General features: G+C 47.9%; 1 protein-coding gene across 2 annotated transcripts; it reads right to left on the bottom strand.

Moving 5' to 3' along the window:
- Positions 1–605: 605 nt before the first annotated feature.
- TSPAN33 (tetraspanin 33) lies at positions 606–19,819 on the bottom strand. 2 transcript variants are annotated; one of them, XM_058529754.1, is made up of 8 exons: positions 19,533–19,819; positions 6,762–6,819; positions 5,965–6,092; positions 5,565–5,639; positions 4,198–4,293; positions 2,691–2,819; positions 2,126–2,287; positions 606–1,916 (listed from the first exon to the last, which is right to left on the bottom strand). In XM_058529754.1, exons 1-8 carry the CDS (start codon positions 19,632–19,634, stop codon positions 1,815–1,817), a joined length of 852 nt encoding a protein of 283 aa, XP_058385737.1. In that variant the 5' UTR covers positions 19,635–19,819; the 3' UTR covers positions 606–1,814. The 2 variants fall into 2 exon arrangements, with proteins under 2 accessions (XP_058385737.1, XP_058385745.1); XM_058529762.1 differs by having other exon boundaries at positions 5,965–6,089.
- Positions 19,820–20,135: the final 316 nt, after the last annotated feature.

Genomic DNA, 20,135 nt, shown 5'->3' with positions numbered 1-20,135 from the left:
AGGAGGAGAAGGCTCGCCTAGGCGAGACTCGGGGCGGGGAGACACCTCGCGACCCTCCAGCGCAGCGCGGTAGGGATTCTCTCGAGTCTTTGTCTGGCCAGGCCAAGCTCCTAGTCTGAGCACCCCGACAGGAGGTGGCGGTCAGGAGACTTCGGGGAACACTCACCGGGTAGCAAGACACGCAGCCCAACCCCCAGCTCCTCCCAGGCGGGGGGCGGAGGCGCCGGCCCGGCCGCCGCGGGGGCGGGGACCACCCACAGCGCCGCGCAGCCCCGCCCCGGCCCCGCCCTCCAACGCGCCAGCCAGGCCTCCCGGCTCGCCGCCCTCGCACGCTCCTCTCGGCGCGAGGAAGTCCCGCACCTGGCACGAAATTTTTTCGGAGTCCTCTAAAAGCAAGGTGGGCCGCGGTACGCAGCTCTTTCAGATGAAGATGGAGGAGGGGGCTACAGCGCCCAGACTAGGGGTGAGGACTTGGCGTTCTTCCTCCTCGTCCCCCTCTCCCACCCCCACCCCCGTTCCGCAGACAGTGCTAGACTCTGATTTCCAGACGTCTCCTTCCCTAACCCATTCCTAAAAGTTTTGGGTGACAAATTAACTTTAATTCACTTTAGTTCAGAAGAAAATTAAAGTCGGGTTTGGGGATAAAATTACGCGTTCCTACATCAGAATTGGGAATCTTTCGACCTAATTTAGCCCGGAGAGGGCGGGGTTGTGGGAAGAGGGTAGTGCATCTGGTTGAGGGAGATTGGGCGAGTGGTGAGGCCCAGAGGTACAGCGGCTTAGGGGAGTCTACAGTCCTCTTCTGGAGGGAGGGCCCATCAGCTAGGCCCTTCTACCCCTCCCTTTCTAGTTGCCAGAATGGAAAATTTATGGAGTCCAGCTTAACCCAGGTGAACAAACTCTTAACTGCCATTTCTGGCTCTCCAGCCCCAGCAAGATCCCTGCTTCTTACACTGTAGAAATACTGAGCTCTGGTACAGAGGAATAGGGGTGTGTTACCTCACCTCCTCTGCACACTGCCAAGGTTAAAGAAGCCCCACTTGCTGGAGAGGGAGGGCCAGACGGGAGGAATTCAAGGGCATGTATGGCTCAGTCCCACCTCTGCTGGCTGCAGAATATAGAGACCATGGTTCCAAACATTTTTCAAAGGAGGTGGGGAGGGATGAATTTGGCTGCTCTCGTACCTCTTGCCCTTGCTGCCATGTTTCCATGGAAATGAGGGAGAGGCAGGATGCAGCTCACTCTGACTACCTGGGAAGATGGCAGGGCAGACATTTAGTAAACATAACGCCGTCCACTCCTACCCAACACATAACAGCTGTCCCCAGCCGACCCCCAAGCTCACTGTCTGCTCCACTCCCTTCCCTTCTGGAGCTGGTATTATGCCAAGTGGACTCCAGCCAGGTCTTGCTGGCAACAGCCAGAATCCGATGTCCATCAAGCTCAGTAGCAGCCCTAGTAGAGGTGTCGGTTGTAGTGCCTCGGTGAAAAGCAGCACCTAGTACCCCCGGGACTCTGTGCAACGGCTGTTTCCCAAACATCTCTTCTCAGACAAAACTTAAAAAAAACATAAACCCAACTGAGTAAGGTTAGAAACAATACAAAAGAACTCTCTAACAATGCTGAGGGCTAGGATGGGGAGAGGAGGTGCATCCTTCTGCGAGTTGAGCCACCTGTGCAACCTGCCTTCTGCCCACTGGGCGGTCTCTGGGGGGCTGGAATCCAAATCTCCATTTGGTGCTGAGAGCTATACCCATTGCTGTTGGTTGATGAGGCTCGCCTGTCGCCATAGCGAGGAGGTGCAGGATGAATTCTCAGTACCATGGGTCAGCCTGGTGCTGCTGGTTGTAGAGCTGTAGCTTGATCTGATCGCGGATCTGATTCACTAGGATCTGGGACAGGAGGATTCCCACCAGCTGGGAGAGGCAAGAAAAAATAGGGCCCTCAGTAATGAGTGATGCCCTTGTTTTCCCTGACTCAATCTTCCCAGGGCGGTCAGCACCATCCCATCCCCTGCCCCTCAGCAGCGTCAGTACCTGACACCCTAGCTGATGCCCAGGTGCCCTCCCCAAAACAAAAGTCTTTGCAGAAGTGTGGAACCCACAAGTCTTAAAGGGCAAGTTACCTGGGGGATGGCCAGGCCCAGTGCCACACCACCAACTAAGAAGAGGTTGCTGTGTATCCAGTTGACCAATTTGTCAATACAGCCATTGGTGTAGATGACTTTACTAGCTTCCAAGTAGTCAAGGGCCTGCATACCTTGGCCACACATGGTATTGATCACTGCCTGGGGAGAGAGTTGAGAAGCCAAGTAGAACTCCTATTCCAATAACTTTTTCTTTTGGGCCCTAGCTGATAGGCTTCCCACCCTTCCTCAACTCCTAAATTCTTAGAGAATATATGTAGAGGATGCCAGGTTGGAAGTTGCTCAATGCAGGCTGCCCTTCTTCTGAGAGATCTGAGTCCCGTGCTCCTTGCTTTACAAACCTGCCCCTTCTGAACCCTCATGTGGGCTACAGGAGTGAAAGGTTAACAGAGCCATCAGATTAGGGTGAAGAAAATCATCTGACACCTGTCCTGCAAAATTGATTGGTTAAGCTAGGGAATGGGGATTCCCAACAGTGGCTGCCTTAACGAGAAAACAACTCAAATCACTGCCCAGGAGGAAATGAGGTGGGATGTGTGCTTACCTGGTTGGGGGTAGGCAAGCAACAGGAGTAAGGCACAGAGCAGCGCTCACGGCTGGGGTTGTCTTCTGAACAGTTGAAGTACATGTTCAGGGACCAGTCCTTGTAGGAAATCCCTCCACAGCAGCTGAACTGCAACAAAGCCCATCACAGAGGTTAAGAATCACCCACTCCTCACACTGAGGTGAACACAGGAATTCTCAGAACAGCCAAAAGTCTACGGCAAGCTTCAACTTTAAGTTCAGGTTGTGTTTACACACAACCTTGAACCTTGAGCTCAGGTTTCTCAGTGACCTTCACCTGAAGAAGTTTTCTCTTCTTAATTCCTATTACTTTATATATTTTATTATAACTTACCATAGTTGTATATATATTTTGTTTTACACATTCAACTGTGAGCTCCTTGAGGGCAGTTGCTGGTTTTGTAGTCCTGCCTAGCATAAAGCCTGGCAAAAGGAGGTGTTCAAAAATACTGGCTGAAATAATTAAAGAATCAGCGTTGAAAATATTTGTCTTAATATAGAGAAAACACAGGAGGAGATACTTCAATATTGTGGGCCCATAATTAGTCCATGAAAGCAAGTAGGATCCAAGTCAAGTGGCTGTTGCACCCAGGGAAGGGGACCTCAGCACTGGTCTCAAAAGCACTTTTATTTAAAAGTTAACTTTTGATTCATAGCCACATTATTCACAATAGCCAGAAGGTGGAAATGACCCAAGTGTGCATTGAAGGATGAATGGATTAACAAAATGTGGTATATGCCTACAATGGAATATTATTCAGCCTTAAAAAGGAAGGAAATTTTGACACATCCTACAACATGGATGAACCTTGAAGACATGCTAACTGAAATAAGCCAGTCACAAAAGGACAAATATTGTATGATTCCACTTATATGAAGTCCCTAGAGTAGTCAAATTCATGGAGACGGAAAGTAGAATGGTGGTTTCCAGGAGCTAGGGGGAGGGGGAAATGAGGTGTTAGTGTTTAATGGGTACAGAGTTTCAGCTTGGGAAGATGAAAAAGTTCTGGAGATGGATGGTGATGATGGTTGCACAACAATGTGAATGTATTAGTGCCACAGATCTGTACACTTAAAAATGGTTAAAATGGTAAATTTTATGTGTATTCTACTACAATTTAAAAAATTTAACTTTTGGATATGTAATATTAAAAAATCTGCCTGGTTACTCATCTCTCTATAAGTAACCACTTAGAATGGTTTTTTACATATCTTTTCAGATTCATTGCAAATATGAATACATATTCTTTCCTCCCTCTTTTTTTGCACAAATGGTAGATTACTATATATACTGTTCTGTGCCCTTAAAAGTACTTTTAAAGCACTCTATGTTTTTTTGCCAACCTCCTTTCCAGAATCCATTACCTGGCAAGTAATGAAGAAGCCCACAGGACTGGAGGGTGAGGCGTCTCTTGGGATGGCTTTAACTTTTGCCCACAGCCTCTCAGACCACTAGCTGACCCCACCATCCCCCTCTTAGCCCATACCTTCTTCTGGCCAAAATCAATGAGGTTCTGCAGGTCCAAGTCATCTCGGTAGTGCACAATGGCATTATTGAAGATCTCACTCACTTTCCCCCGTGCCTGCCAGAGACATGAGTAGGAGATCAGAACACAAGACTAACCTCTAACTGGCTCCTCCCTGTAGAAATAACAGCAGATAGTAGTCATCCTTCTTTATTTAAATCAGCCTTGAAATCACAACCAAGTCCCAATGATGGAAGATGGCCAGTTCTGAAGCCCAGCATCCTTGGACCTTCAGGTACCAGTGAGCAAAAGAAATGCTGGACCTGCAGTTGCCACTTCTCAGAGCCACATTTCAAGATAATCCTATGTTTATCTACCTCTGAATACTATTACCACAAAATACTTGTTGATTGATGCAAAGCAGAGAAACTTTTTTTTTTTTTTAGTAGAAAAGGGCTTACTGAGCTGAGGCACTGACCTCTAGTGGACGTAAGAGAACTGCATCTAGAATCAAAACAGATCTCTATCATTTTAGGAATTTACTAAACCAGAAGGATTAGGACATTCTGAATGAACTCAGTGGCTCTCAATTTCATAGTTTCTACCATGCTTTCTTCCTTCCTGCTCCTCTACTTTTCTGAAAGTTTCTTACCCATAGCCCTATATTCTGCCCCTGGCAATCATTTGCCCTTTAGGAAAGAATTCTGGTTTTTAATTAAAAGGATTGTCACTGAATGGCAGACCACTTCCAGATATGGTAAGCACTGTTTAAAATGTCGTTTACTTTCCCCCTTCCTTCTTTCTGTTTATCTCAATAAACAATTTTTAAAAGTAAAAGGCTCTTCATGTTGTCTGTGGTCCATTTGATAATTGAGGTTTTTTTGTTTTGTTTTTTATTTTCCCCAAAGCCCCAGGAGATAGTTGTATGTCATAGTTGCACATCCTTCTAGTTACTGCCTGTGGGACGCCTGCCATGCCTCAGCATGGCAGGAGAAGCGGTGCCTCGGTGCACGCCTGGGATCCGAACCCCGGGCCGCCGGTAGTGGAGCACGTGCACTTAACCGCTAAGCCACGGGGCCGGCCCTGATAATTGAGTTTTACCCAATCATTTGCCATTAAAGTTTGCCGATTATTTTAACTTTGTAGTCATAGAATTTACTTCCCATTTGGTATCTCAGACTGTCAGAGGAAAACACCTTACAATCTCAAAATCCTCTTTAAATAGGGTGACTTTAAAGGCCATTCATTCATCCCTAAGGAGAACCTTTCAAAGGCTGATGCTTCTCAGAGGAAGGAGCACTGTGGTTAATTAATCAGGCTAAGCACGGGCAGGAACCTTCCCTTCCTCTGGTTCACAACTGAGGAGGCCCCCTGGCTCCCAAGGCTACCTTATCTGAGAAGATGAAGCCCAGGATCCCAGCAGCCAGCTGCAGCAGGAACACAATGGTGAGGCAGAGCGAGAACTGTGGGGAGCAGGCAGGAAAAGGAGACAGTCTGTTACCATGCTGGGCAGTAGTCCCTCCCAGGACCAGGGGGAGTATTGGGGAACCACGGGGCACTTCTCCCAGATGCCCCACACACGGTAAAGGCTGCTGCCTCTGCAATACTGTCTTGGGAATGCTCACCTGTGCTGAGTCACTTGGGCTAAGCTCCACAATGAGTGCACAGCATAGGCCTTGGAGGTAGGGTGGGACAGGACACCAAAAGCTTGTAGGAATGCCTTCAGGAGGCTGAGAGGCACATGGAGGAGGGGCCAGAGTCTTTCCGGTGAGGCCCCTGAGCACTCACCGTCTGCAGGAGGCAGATGTTCTCTCGGAGGGATCCAATACAGCCGCAGAAGGTGAGCAGGAACATGAGGATGCCCACCACGATCAGCAGGATGGCAGGGTCCACTGCCAAGGAGGCCAAGGCTGCTTCTGGGGGAGAGGGCTGTCTCTCAGTCTGAGCCTAGTGCCAACGGGGGGTTACCCAGGGATGGGGTGGGGGAGTGCTCCTGCAAAATGTTCTCCTCCGGTGGGGGAATCTCCAGTGTGGTTGGGTGAAGGTTATAGGGAGGCAGTACTGCCTTCCCACGGGGAGAACAAAAAGGGCCCAGAAGGGTTTGTGGCGTTTAATTTGAGGAACTAACAAAGTAAGAGCCTTTATTCCTGGGCTTAAGAGAGGAGGGACCACTTTCGCTCCAGAAAAGAATTAGAACGGCATTAGGCTGGCCAGCTTTGCAGATTCCGTTTCCTGGAGACTTTGTGCAGTGGACTAGGAATGGAGGTTGAGTTACTCCAAAGCAAAGAAGGGGCTAAAGCCTCCGATTACTCTGCATCCAGAGGCCGACCTTCTTTCCTAGACACTTCCTAGGCCTAAAATGCAGGCATATCATGGTAGATTTGTGGGAGCTCAGGGAAATCCAGGTGAACTGGTGTGGGTGGCCTGATGCCTTGGAGTAGGCAGCTAAGATTTGGCTAAAAGGCGGCTACCCTATAGCCCCGTAGTTCATGTGGGAAGGAGTGCTAGAGGGCCAGGGCTGAAGGAGGCAGAGGAGGAAGGGGCATGCAAGAGTCGTGGAGAGACGGATGGGACCTATAGCTCACCTGCGTGCTTCATCAGCCGAGCATAGACTCCCACGGCCACCATCGCCATGGAAATCACCTGTAGAAACAGGGAACGAGCCAGACCCTGAGATTTTGGAAACCAGAGAGCCCTGATGGCCATGAATAACCTTAAAGGAGAGCAGGAGGAGGACGACTTTCCCAGGATCCAGAGATAAGTATCTTCCTCCTCCCCAGTGACACCGTTGATAGTACTTGTCAGAGCTTTACCTCCACGAGAGGCTTTTACCAAGATTAGCTCATTCGATCCTCACAACATAGTTATCTTGTGAGGCAGCTATTATTCCCATTTTACAGATGAGGAAATTAAGGCAATATAAAGTTAATACAGAACAGTGGTTACAAACATGGGCTTCGGAGTGAGTCAAACCTGGGCCCATGCTGGACAAACCTCTTAGCTTCAGTTTCTGTATCTGAAGGTGGGAATTAAAAACAACCACATCTAATAAGATTACTGGAAAAATTAAGTAGAAGAATACATGGAAAGCATTTAACACAATGCCTGACAATAAATATTATCTATCATTACTAACAGTTAACTTGCCCAGGGTCACAAAGAAACTCTGTGAAGTTCTGAATTCTAATCTAGCTACATCAAAGGGGAGGTCTTCAAGCTGAAGCAGTCCTGAGTAGATGCACACTCCCAGGTCTCTCTCTCTTGGAGGTCAATGTGGTGCCAAATGCAGGAATGAAAGTGCATACCAATTTGAAAGAATGCACGTGGAAATGCGTGTGTGCAAAACAGCAGAACTGCCTTGGCAGAGGAACCTCTATCTTTATAAACCCCGATTCCAGTATGGAGGAATAGAGGAGTTTAGACCTTTCAAACTTCCTGGCTTCTCCCTGAGAGAACAAACCCATCAGAGTCTACCAGGTGTCCCCAAAGGGGCCTTCTCTGCCCCTCCCCGCCCCCGCAGGCCTCCAGGAGTGAAGGGAGGCCCAGCATGCACAACCCTTGGCCGTCCTTTCTTTGTGCCCAGTCCCCAGGCTGGTGCTAAGCAGCAGTGGGCTGTCACAACGGCAATAGCTGGGGCCAAGCTCTGGCTGGAGGGACTTCTCAGCAGCAGGAACTTGACCAACTCGGTGGAGAAGGAGATGGCTGGCTAGACTCCACTGTCCTGCAAAATAGAGACCAGCTGAAGCCATCTTGGGGCTTTGGTGGGAGAAGGTAATTGGGCCTCTATAGCAGGTAACAGGGTCAGGCTAGTCTCTCAGTAGAAAGACCTTTTTTCCTCGGGGGCCTCCTTTATCAAGGTCCTCTGCTATCTGGTGCATTCAGCAGTAAATGGGACAGCCTTATCTAAAACCATGTCTTTCAGGACCCTTCTCTGCCTGTATACACAGGTCCCTCTCCTTGCCCTCCAATCATCTGACACTGCCTCTGACTCAGGGCCAGATGTGTTATCTGCCAGCCTTCACACTCTTTGTCCAGGAGAGAGGGAGCTGCTTGCAGAGCTGTGTGTGGGGCTGGAGGTGCCAGCTGGCTTCTTGTCCCACAGCACAACCAGGCTCAGGGAGCAAGGGGGATTGGGTGGGAGGCAAGGAAACCACACGACAGAGATCCCAGTCATCCTCAAGGCGCAGAGGAACAGCCCTTTGCCAGAGTGACTGAGCATCTCTGCTTGCCCTTTAAACTCATCACAGCCAATTACATTCTGAATATCACTTTACTGAATCATTTAAAAATATGTATCTGCTCTTTATTTCTGTTGCTCCCAGGCTTCGCACTGTTTTTTCACATGTTATATTTTCACTAGGGTGTATAACTTTCCACAAAGATGGTCTCTGATTAAATCCTAACACAGCTAAAACAAGAAAGGGAAAGTAGAGAGATGCCACGTATCACAGGGTAACTTAATTCCATGTGTGGGCCTGTAATTACAGCAGTCGCACCGTCTCTATTTGTGGTAGGTAGAATAGTGTCCCCCCCAAAGATATCCTCTCCTAATTCCCAGAACCTGTGAATATGTTACCTTACATGTCCAGAGGGGCTTTGCAAATGTGATTAAATTAAGGATCTTGAGATGGGGAGATTATCCCAGTGGACCCAATAGAATCAAAAGGGACCTTATAGGAGGGAGGCAAGAGGATCAGAGTCACAGAAGAAGACGACAATGGAGGCAGAGGTTGGAGTGATGTAGTGCTATGATCCAAGGAATGCGGGCAGCCTCTAAAAGGTGGAAAAGGCAAGGAAATAGATTCTCCCTTAGAGCCTCCGGAAGGAATCATCCCTGCCGACACCTTGGTTTTTAGCCTAATGAGACCCATTTTGGACTTCTAACCTCCAGAATTGTAAGAAAATTAATTTGTGTTCTATTAAGCCATTAGGTTTGTGGTAATTTGTTACAGCAGCAACAGGAAACCAATACACTACCCAAATCTAATGCATCAGCTGCTATGTACAAAGTACTCTGAGGACTGCAAAGATGAGTAAGATGTGGCCCTGCCCTTAAGGAAATCTGTGCGTTATATGGAGAGAAGCAAGAGCATCTATAACCTAAAGCAGCACATCTCAACTTGGCTGTCTTTAGAATGAAGGGAGGAGAACCTAAAAACTCCTGATGCCTAGGCTGCACCCCAAACCGAGTATATCAGAATCTCTGGCACTGGAACCCAGGCAACAGTATTTCTGAATGTGTTCCAGGTGATTCCACTGTGCAGCCAAGTTTGAGAACCACAAGCCTAAAGCATACTCAGCCAGGGATCTAGAGCAGCAGGTACAGGCTATATTAAAATCAAGATTAAGACTTTATATTATCATTAATATTTAATATGATCATTAATGATACTGCTTACCTGGAGCTCACTAGCTAACTCTAAAATTCTGCATTTCTGTCATTGATCTGTATCTTTCTCCTGGAGTCACAGCTTGCCCTTTCACACTTCTATTCCTGCCCACATCTCGCACCTTGACTTCTTCAAAGCTACTGCCATTCCAAAGTTAGTGCTGCTGCTGTTAATAGCATAGCATTTCAGAGCTGAATAGAACCTTAGAAATGAGCTCAGATACTCACCTCTTTTTATAGATGAGGCTGAAAGAACAAAGTGACACTTGACCAAGTGCACATGGGCGCAGTGGCAACATCTGGACTAAACTCCATTTCCAGTTTCAGTCTGCTACTCTTTCCACTATATCAGTCTTTGCCACAGAATCCTTGTAACACCCCACAATATCACCAATGACCTCCTTTCATGATGAGGATGGAGATAAAGACACTTTTCTTCTTAGAATGGCTTTTCATATTCTGGCTAGAATGAAGCCTCGCTGGAAACTTTTAAAAGCTAGGCAGTTTTAAAAATAGCTGAGTCCAGGAAAAGGCATGTTCCTGAAGAGTTGTTGACCAAATTATATAAAATAGTTTGCACGGACCTGTACCTTTATCCTTATGTAAGGTGAGTAATCATCTTATAATGAAAATCGCCATCCCCTGGGCTCCTCGGAAAAATGGCTGATTCTAGGACTGGGGCAGGAAATACACAAGATAAGCCTGGAGCATATTGTAGTGCCAGAAAGTAAGGAAATGCTCAAAACCAAACAAAAAGCAAAAACAAAACCCCACATTGATGTGGGTATGCCAAAGGGACATCAAAATAAAGAAGTATGGAATGATTACCCCAAATATAAAATAAATGGCCATGAGTCCATACTGATATAAGTGACTTAATAAATAAATAAATGGGGGAGAAAAGACAAATCCCCTACGCAGAAGAATTCCAAATCATTTATGTGGATACTGCACTCTCAAGGAGGTGAAGCATAACTCCCCACTCCTAAGGGTGGGCTGCACATAGTGACCTCCTTCCAAAGAGTACAGTATTGAAGAGTGGGGAAAAGACTAACCTTACAGTGGAGAAACCTAACAAACACTACCTCAGCCAGGTGATTAAGGTCAACATCAACAGAGATAAATCTTTGGTATATGATATGATGTGATGAAAATGGCAGTTCACCTCTGTGGTCTTCCTCCCAAAACCTATAACCCCAGTGTAACCATGAGGAAAACATCAGGCAAGTTCCCATAGAGGGCCATCCTACAAAATATCTGACCAGTACTCCTCAAAACTGTCGAAGTCATCAAAACCAAGGAAATTCTGAGAAACTGTCACAGCCAACAAAAGCCTAAGGAGACCTGACAACTAAATGAAATTTGGTATTTTTTTTTTTCTACTTTTTTTTTTTTTGTAAGGAGATCAGCCCTGTGCTAACATCTGCCGATCCTCCTCTTTTTTTTTTTGCTGAGGAAGACTGGCCCTGGGCTAACATCCATGCCCATCTTCCTCCACTTTATATGGGATGCCGCCGCAGCATGGCTTGCCAAGCAGTGTGTTGATGCACGCCCGGGATCCGAACCGGCAAACTCCGGTCCGCCGCAGCAGAGCGCGTTCACTTAACCACCTGCGCCACTGGGCCAGCCCCTGAAATTTGGTATTTTGGATGGCATCCTGGAACAGAAAAAGGGCAATATGTAAAAACTAAGGAAATCTGAATAAAGTATGGACCTTAATGATAATGCCATTAATTGTAATAAATGTATCATACTCACGTAGGATGTTAATAATAAGAGAAACTGGGTGTGCGGTACATGAGCACTCTCTCTACCATCTTCTCAATTTTTCAGCAAAACTAAAACTGTTTTTAAAAATGAGATCTATTTAAAAAATAGCCACCCTTGGGGGCCGGCCTGGTGGCGCAGCGGTTAAGTGCGTGCGCTCTGCTTCGGAGGCCCAGGGTTTGCAGGTTCGGATCCCAGGCACGCACCAACGCACCGCTTGTCAAGCCATGCTGTGGTGGCATCCCATATAAAGTAGAGGAAGATGGGCACAGATATTAGCCCAGAGCCAATGTTCCTCAGCAAAAAGAGGAGGACTGGCATTGGATGTTAGCTCAAGGCTAATCTTCCTCACACACACACACAAAAAATAGCCACCTTCAATTTGTTAGTTTTGTAAATCCACATTTTTTAATATCAGATTTTCTTAAACTGGGATTCACTTGCATGCAATTTTACAAACTTTAATCAGGGTAATTTCTCCTTACACCAAAGCGTAAGGCAGTGACATTAAAACCATACAGATAACAGAGCACTGGGAAGCCACAGTGCTTTGTTGGTATACACTATACAATTTTGATATATTAAATTCTTTTTTTAAATTTTAATATGCTATTACTGCTGTCTAACTTATAGACAGACCATATTTAACTTTCCCCAATTATCTCAATAATGTCCTTTATAACTTTTCTTTTTTCTGTTCCAGGATCCAATCAAGGATCATGCAGGGCTGGCCCCATGGCTTAGTGGTTAAGTGCGCGGGCTCCGCTACTGGTGCACCGGGTTTGGATCCCGGGCGTGCACCAACGCACCGCTTCTCCGGCCATGCTGAGGCTGCGTCCCACATACAGCAACTAGAAGGATGTGCAACTATGACATACAACTATCTACTGGGGCTTTGGGGGAAAAAAAGGAGGAGGATTGGCAATAGATGTTAGCTCAGAGCCGGTCTTCCTCAGCAAAAGGAGGAGGATTAGCATGGATGTTAGCTGAGGGCTGATCTCCCTCACTAAAAAAAGAAAAAAAAAAGGATCATGCATTTAGTGATCAAGTCTCCTTTAGCCTGGAACAGTTTTGCAGCTTTTTTGCTTTTCTTTGTTTTTGGTCTTTCAAGACACTGACTTTTAAAAAATTGTGCTAAAATACATATACACGAAATACACGAAATACACGAAATTAACCATTTTAAAATGTACAGTTCAGTGGCCTTAAGTACACTCACCTTGCTGTGCAACCATCACCAATATCAGATTCCAGGACTTTTTCATCACCCCAAATAGAAACCTTGTCCCCATTAAACAGTCACTCCCCATTCCTCCACTCCTCCAACCCTTGGCAATGACAAATCTGCTTTCTGTCTCTATGGTTTTGCCTATTCTGCACATTTCCTATAAATGGACTCATACAATATGTGGCTCTTTGTGTCTGGTTTCTTTCACTCAGCATAATGTTTTCAAGGTTCATCCACGTTGTAGCATGTATCAGTACTTCATTACTTTTTATGGCCTAATAATATTCCATTGTATGGATTTAACACAATTTGTTTATCCATTCATCCATTGATGGATATTTGGATTGTTTCCACCTTTTGGCTATTGTGAATAGTGTTGCTATGCATATCCATGTACAAGTTTTTGTTTGAATACCTGTTTTCAATTCTCTTGGGTATATACCCAGGAATAGAATTGCCAGGTCATATGGTAATTCTATGTATAATTTTCTGAGGAGCTACCAAACTGTTTTTCCACAGCGGCTGAACCATTCTACATTTCCACCAGCGATGTATGAGGGTTCCAATTTCTCCACATCCTTGCCAACACTTGTTCTGACATTTTTTTGACACTGACATTTTTTATAAGTCCAGGCCAATTGTTTTGCAGAATGTCCCTCCATTTGGATTTATCTGATTGTTTCCTCACAATTAGATTCAGATGACACATTTTTCACAGGAATATTATACAGATGATGTTGTGTCCTTCTCAGTGTGTCATGTGAGGAAGCACAACATATTAATTTCTATCATAGAAATAAGGAACAATTTACTAGATGATATGGCTGTTAGACATATGTCTCTGTATCTCATAAAACAATAATACAGGCACTACCCAAAATAGTTTCCTAGTTTTCCATAACATTTGGTTGCTACTTGTCCTCTTCTCTTTGCCTTCTGCTAGCACTTGCTGGCAGATAAGCAGCCATAGGTATTAATGTTCATGGAAGAAAAGAGAGAATGGAAAAAATTCTCTCCATTATCTTGACTTTTTTTTCCCTGAAAATTCGGAAAAGAAAGCCATGATTTGATGTTTGTAAGAAAAACTCTTATTCTAGCCCCTAGGACACTGCTTCAGGGCCATCAGCACTAAGAGAGGAAAGGTTATAGGGCCCCAAGTTGAGGCCCTGAACTAGAGTTCTTCTCCTGGCTCTAATGCCCAAATGCCAATAACTATAGGCAAATTAGCTCTTGGAGTCCATTTCCACTGAATTGCTCCTCAAGACCGAGGTGGTGTGACAAGCCCTGAAGAGTGGGCCTAGGGAAGGCCCTCAGAGACAACAGTGGGGTCTCTGTTCCTATGATATATATGAAAGTTCTCTGTAAACTATAAAATATAGAGACATCATTAATTATCATCTCCCTCTGGCTAACAGTAGGAATGTGAGCAAAGGGGGTTCAAGGCTGAAGCAAGTCAGGCTCAAGGTTGGCCTTTACCTAGATTCAACTCCCATCTACTTGCCACTTGTCAGGAGGAGCACTCATCCTAGCTCTCCAAGTCTATCCCCAACAGGTGACCTCTAGGAGCTATTTCTAACACAATAATAGTAATAGCTACCTTTTGTTGACGGCTAAGGGCCAGGCATTGGGCTAAACCATTTATACACACTATTTCATTGAATTCTGACCACAACCCAAGAGGGTGTTAGTATCTCCATTTCACAGAACTGATGTTGGGAGAATTCAGGTAACTTTCCCCAGTTCACTCAGTTAGTGAGCAGCTGAAGTGGGACTGGAACCTAGGTCCATATGTCTCCAGAGCTGTATGACCTTAGCCACACTGCTGCCTTCCTCTCTCTGCCGCACAGCAACCCCAGGACACGTGCATTCACCTCAGGGCATCACATGAGGTGGGAAGAAGAAGTTGCCTGCAGTTGTCTAAGAGGAGCAGCTGGTACTCTCCAAACTGGGTGGGGCTCAGGCAGGGGCAGTAAGAGAGCACCAGGAGGTGAGGGTACCAGCAGGGCCCAGAGGGAAGTCCCTGGAACAGCGCCCTGAAAGGGGAAAACACAGTATCACCACACAGGGCCTGCCAACCTGAGCAGCCTCCAAGAGAAAGGCCTGGCCTTGTCTGTCTTCCACATTCTAAAGTCCAGTCTGCACAAAGTGGGTGCATCTGTCTCAGAATCCACTTCTCTTCTTTTGAAGGTGGTGGTGGGGGACAGCTGAGAGTACAGTGATTCTCTGTGTGGGAATCAAGCCCTTTCCCCACGGGAATCAAAACCCAGAGGGAAGTTGGGAGGGAGGGATCTCTACCTCCGACTTCTCAGTCTTATCTATCCCTATTTCTGGATGAAGTCAAAGAAATCACAGCCTGCTAGACCTAAAGCAGGGCCCTCTCTCTCACACTGCCCAGGATCTGTACCCATGGGTCCTTCTATAGTCATCCTGGCACTGCTGTTCCTGGATTTCTGAGGTGGCAACTATCTGTGTGGAACTGGCTCTTGGCTTTCTCCCTCTGGATTGGAGGGTACTGTTCTGCTGGAGTGGAGGAGTCCACAGAGCTCGTTCCTCTCCAGTGTCTGGCGCCAACCCTTCAGCTTCTTCCTTAGGCTATGGCTGGCTTTGGTTTTCCATGGTTATAAGTGAGGAAGGGAAGTCCACAAGGGCTCACAGTGGTATAAACACTCAAACTCATGGCCCTGGAGTTACCAGCCTGATACTTAGCCTGCCATCAAGACTCCGAGAGGTGCTACATGTTTTCTTTTATTCTTTTTAAAGGCTGTTTGAAGTTTACAATTTTCTACTCGATAAAAGGCAAACAGAGCTATTAGGGGAGTGAAGAAGACATGTATGTGACTTGATAGCAAAGGGTGTGGTTCTTGTCTTCATTTTTGGAGTTTTGTTTTCTATCTTGTTTTTATAAAAAGAATGTGACTGCTTCACTTATTGAGGACTGTCTAGTCTAAGGAGAAGAAGGGGAAATGGAGGACAAGATGGGCTCTGCCTCCTAGTGTATTTAGAAGTGTGTGTGTGTGTGTGGCGGGAAGGCGGGAAGGGTCCCTGCCACTTAAGAGGGGTTTTTGCCAGGCTTGATGCCTAGTCACATCTTCATGGCTTCTGAGCCAGGTTACAACAGATGGTGCTGCAGGTGGTCTGGGGTGATTCTGAGTGCCCTGGAGATTCCAATACAACGGTCCTAGATGGGAGAATGAAGTTCTTAAAGAAGTTGCCCCCCAGAGGCCTGGATCAGCCCAGGGAAGACTTGGATGGGCATCCGCGTGTGCTGTAGTGGAAGTGAAAAAATACGGGTGCTTTAGATAGTAATTATGCACGGCCCTGAGGGAGATGCTGGAGTGGGTGGCAGCCATTTTTCTGATGTGGCTTGAGGGAGGGGTGCCCGGCCACAGGACCCACTGCAGAGGAGAACACAGTTGGATACCCCTCCCAAGAATGCTTGAGGACTTAAAGCTGTGCTGCATCTTGACAGACTAGAGTCCATGAGAGAGGGAGGAAAGGCATCACGTCTCCAGCCTGCAGGGTCTGCTCTCTCATTTGACATTTAATAAACAGTCAATAAGTACCCACTCTCTGCCAAACACGGCTGGGCACTGAGAATCCAGAAGTGAATAAGGCAGTCTCTACCCTCAGAAGCCTGAAGTTTAGAGGGGGAGACATAAATAGACACACCACTGCAGCACAGGTAAGAGGTGTGACAATCAAAGTATGTACAAGGTGCCATGGGAGCCCTGAGGCACAGCCCCACCAAGGAAGCCTGGGTGAGACACAGGGACTGGAGGTCTGAGCTTCTGGGCTCTGCCTGACTCAAAAGCCACCCCATCTGCTGCCCTGTGTGGGAAAAGGACCAGCAAGGAATGAGGTGGCTGCTGCAGGCAGCACTGATAATGTTCCTGTCAACGTATGCCCAAGGCTTATAAAGCATGTACCATCCCACTATCTTCCTTCTGCAGAGAGCTGTCCAATACAGGGAGGTGAGGAAAGTCTGCTATTTCTTAACTGAAAGAATGAAATGCAACTTTTGGGATCTTGGGACAACTACTCCAGGCCATGGTATCCCAATGATCGGTAGCCCAGCAGCATGATTCTGGGGAGAAAATCAGAACTCCCACACAAAAGGGGAAATGAGATTTTAAACATGAACAGGAAGAATTGGTCCTCATCCCAAAGGAGCCAGTAGCCTTCTGAGTCAGACTCCAAATGCCCCAGGGGTCAAGGCACCTAGAGCAGCAGCAGAGATAGCCACTGACACCACCGCTACCACCGCCACCACCGAGTGTGAGCCCAGACGATGCTGGTTACTTTCCCAATGTGTTCCAGGCACAGACACAAACACAACCCATACACAGCTCCCCAGCAGCTGGCCAGAAGTGCAGCACTCTGCCTGGAAAAGGAGTGGACTGACAGTCCCAACCATGGCTGCCTCCTGGGCAGAAGAGGAGAATTTGATTAGGATGGTAGAAGCCTGCAAAAAAGAAAACACAGTACCCAGTCCCTGAAGCGGGGGATGGGAAGAAAGACAACCCCTGATCTGCGGAAGCAGCCCTTCATCTCCAGCTGCACTTGTGTGGAATGTAACTCTGTGGCTCTGGGCCTGGGGAAGAAGGGACACTCAGGAACACCCCAAAAGTACTGTCCCCTGGGAAGGTCAATGTCCCAGGGATACCAGGACATAGAGAGATGCATCCTTAGATCCAGCCCCAGGTCTTGAAGAAAGAAAACAGTCCCCAAAGTGATGCATTCATCTTTAAACAGTTCACAGAGGCAGAAAATTTTCTCCTTTACAGAAGAAAGATTAAGGTCAGAGAGACAAATATATTGGCTTAGGGTCACACAGTAAGTTGGTGCCAGAAAGAAACTGGGCCTTTTGTCCTTCACTGTGCTATTTCTAGAGACTGACTTTTTATGAGTCTAAAGTAGGGCCAAGAAGGGACTCTTCTCTAATTTGAGGTGGTGCCAGCTGGTTAGCCAGGTCCTCTGACCTTGAATGAGGCATTTTTACCAAAGTAAATGGGTCTATGGAGCCAAACTCTCTCCCTGGCTGCAACCTCCCAAAGTCATTTGTCTGGTGAAAGGAGGGTGCGGTGGAGTGAGGAAGTCCAAGAAACCGACCATGAACACAAGAGTAACAGATGCACCCAGCTGTTGTTGCTGGGGAGCATAGATAAGGTTGAGGTGCCAAAGGCTCCAAAAGAGATGCAGAGTCTTGGCTGATAGAGGAAGTCAAAATGAGGCCCTGAGGTCCCTCGGATGCTAGTGCTGGCTCTGAGGATGGCATGTCATCCTCCAGGCCTGGCGCACTCAGTGAGCACGCAGGAGGGTTCACTGGGACTTGCCCTTAGGTGGGGAGTTCCCCTTAGGACATCCCCCAGCCCTGGCAGAATGGTGGTGAGATTTTCTTCTGCCCTTCCCTAACCTCCAGTTAAAGCAGAACCGAGATCATGGGAACTTGGGTTGACTGGTTAACTACTAATACTGCTAACACCCTAGCTACAGTAGCAGCCATCTCAGCCAAGGACTTCCCCTAGAGGCACTGTGGTTCAATAGAAAAATCACCAGATCAAGCCTACTAACCAGCTGTTGGATCTTAGAACATTTAATATCTTTGTGCTTTAGCTTTCTCATATATAAAATGAGAGTGTTGGACAAGATGTCTTCCAAAATTTTTTTTCCATTTCTAAAACTGAGAATTTGTTAGGAGCCCAAACTTCATTTTTCTCAGTACAACGGCCGAGAGTGAGCTGTCGTCACCATCCTCTGGGATTTCTCTCATTTGTCCCAGTAGGCTAGCACTTATGTACTTTGTGTCTGGTCTTCATACCATGGCCCCTGTGAAACCTTTCCAACAACTGGCTTAGATGCCTGGTCTGCTCTCTCTCCTAGGAAACATATTTTAGACTCATGATTCCTCTCTCCCGCAAGTCTGAACTTTAGGTCTCAGGCAGAGGTAGGCAAGGATAATGAGCTCCTAGAGGAGTAGCCCTGGTGTGGTTGGAGCTGGAAGAGAAATGGTGGGGTGGGGGAAGGACCTCTCTATGTTCTCAAACCCAGAAAGGCCCAGGACTCTCTAGACACAAAATAAGATTGAGCTAGCATTTCATGATCCGGTATTTCTGCCATCCCTGATCATAAGGGGTTTCATTTTATGGAGGAGGAAACTACCGCCTACAGAGGTGAACACATTGCCCAGGTTAGTCAAGTCGACAATTAGTAGCAGAATGGAGATGACAACCCACATAGCCCCAGTTCAATCTTTTTTCTACTTCTCTACCCCCAAGCAGAAGATTCTGAAAAGACCCCTGGCTTTCCAGACCAACATAGGGTCCTATTTAAAGAAGCTGCAGACTGCCAGGCTCCAGGAGATGGAGTCTGGTCCTGAGAAAGGTGCGGCAAAGTTGGGGACAGTGCTGGGAAAGACATCCACACCTGGGGGCCATTCCTGTCCCTTTCTCAGCCTTTGGGGGGAAGGGGCACCAGAGCTTGCAAAAGGAAGAAAGGAAGCCCTTTAACCCATCCTCTCTGAGGTACGGGGGAGGGAAGGTATGGGTTTTCCCCCTTCCTCTTTTTTCTTTGCCAGCAGGGCCTCACAGCCCCCAGGCCTGAAAGTCCCCCAATCATGAATGTACCAGTGGGGTCTGCTTTGGGTCAACAGGAAAACCCGCTCCTCCCGCTCAAACCCACCTTTTTGTCCTGACACAGACCCTCATCTGATACCCAGAGAATACCCATAAGTCTTTACTGAATCCCTTGCATACCCTCCCCCCATGCCCTCACCAGACACGGCCCCACTGTGGTGTCCCTCCCCAGGATAAATTACCCCAAAGTGCCGTCAGCACAGAAAACTAGGCAGTGCTGCTCACCACTCTCGCCTTGAACCCAGCATCCCGCGACGCCCCCTCCTCAGCTGCGGGCAGCCCACTCTACCCTCGGGGGGTGCCCTGCAGCCCAGGTGCCCCCACGGTCCACAAGACTCACCCAGAAGAGCATGTTGAAGAAGAAGAGCAGGTATTTCACCAGCGGGCTGACGAAGGAGAACTCCTCCCCGTAGGCGGCCGGCGCCGGGGGTCTCCGGGCCATGGTCCCGCCGCCACCGCCCCTGGGGGCCTATCTCCCCGCGGCTGCCGGCCCACCTGCGCGCTCCGCGCCCGGGGGCATGAGCCGCGCCACCGCCGTAGCCCGAGCAGCGGGCGAGCTGCGCCGCAGCGGGAGGCGCCCCAGCCGCGCGTCCGGGAGAAGCGCGGGCAGGGAAACGGCGCCGCCACCGGAGCTGCCGGGAGTCGCCGTAGCCGCCGCGGGCAGCTTGAGCGCGGAGACTCCGCGGCGGCCAGAGGACCAGCCCGGCCCGCCCGGTTCCCAGGAAACCGAGCCCGCCCCCGGCCGCCCATTGGCGCGGCTGCCGAAGCCTGACTTCTCATTGGCCGATCACTGATGTCACTAAGTGTCCAGCCATCCCTCTCCTGCGAGAGGCGGGGGAGACACCTGTTCCGTGAGGGACAACTTGTTAAAGGGTCAGCGGTTCTGCCGCCTCCCCCGAGAAGGAAAGCATCCAGGCTGCAGCTGCTCAAGGAAAAAAGGATG

The sequence above is a fragment of the Diceros bicornis genome, chromosome 3 (assembly GCF_020826845.1).
Source record: "Diceros bicornis minor isolate mBicDic1 chromosome 3, mDicBic1.mat.cur, whole genome shotgun sequence".
NCBI classification, from domain to species: domain Eukaryota; kingdom Metazoa; phylum Chordata; class Mammalia; order Perissodactyla; family Rhinocerotidae; genus Diceros; species Diceros bicornis.
The sequence above is the reverse complement of the archived record's forward strand: the minus strand, read 5'-3'. Positions and strand labels throughout refer to the sequence as shown.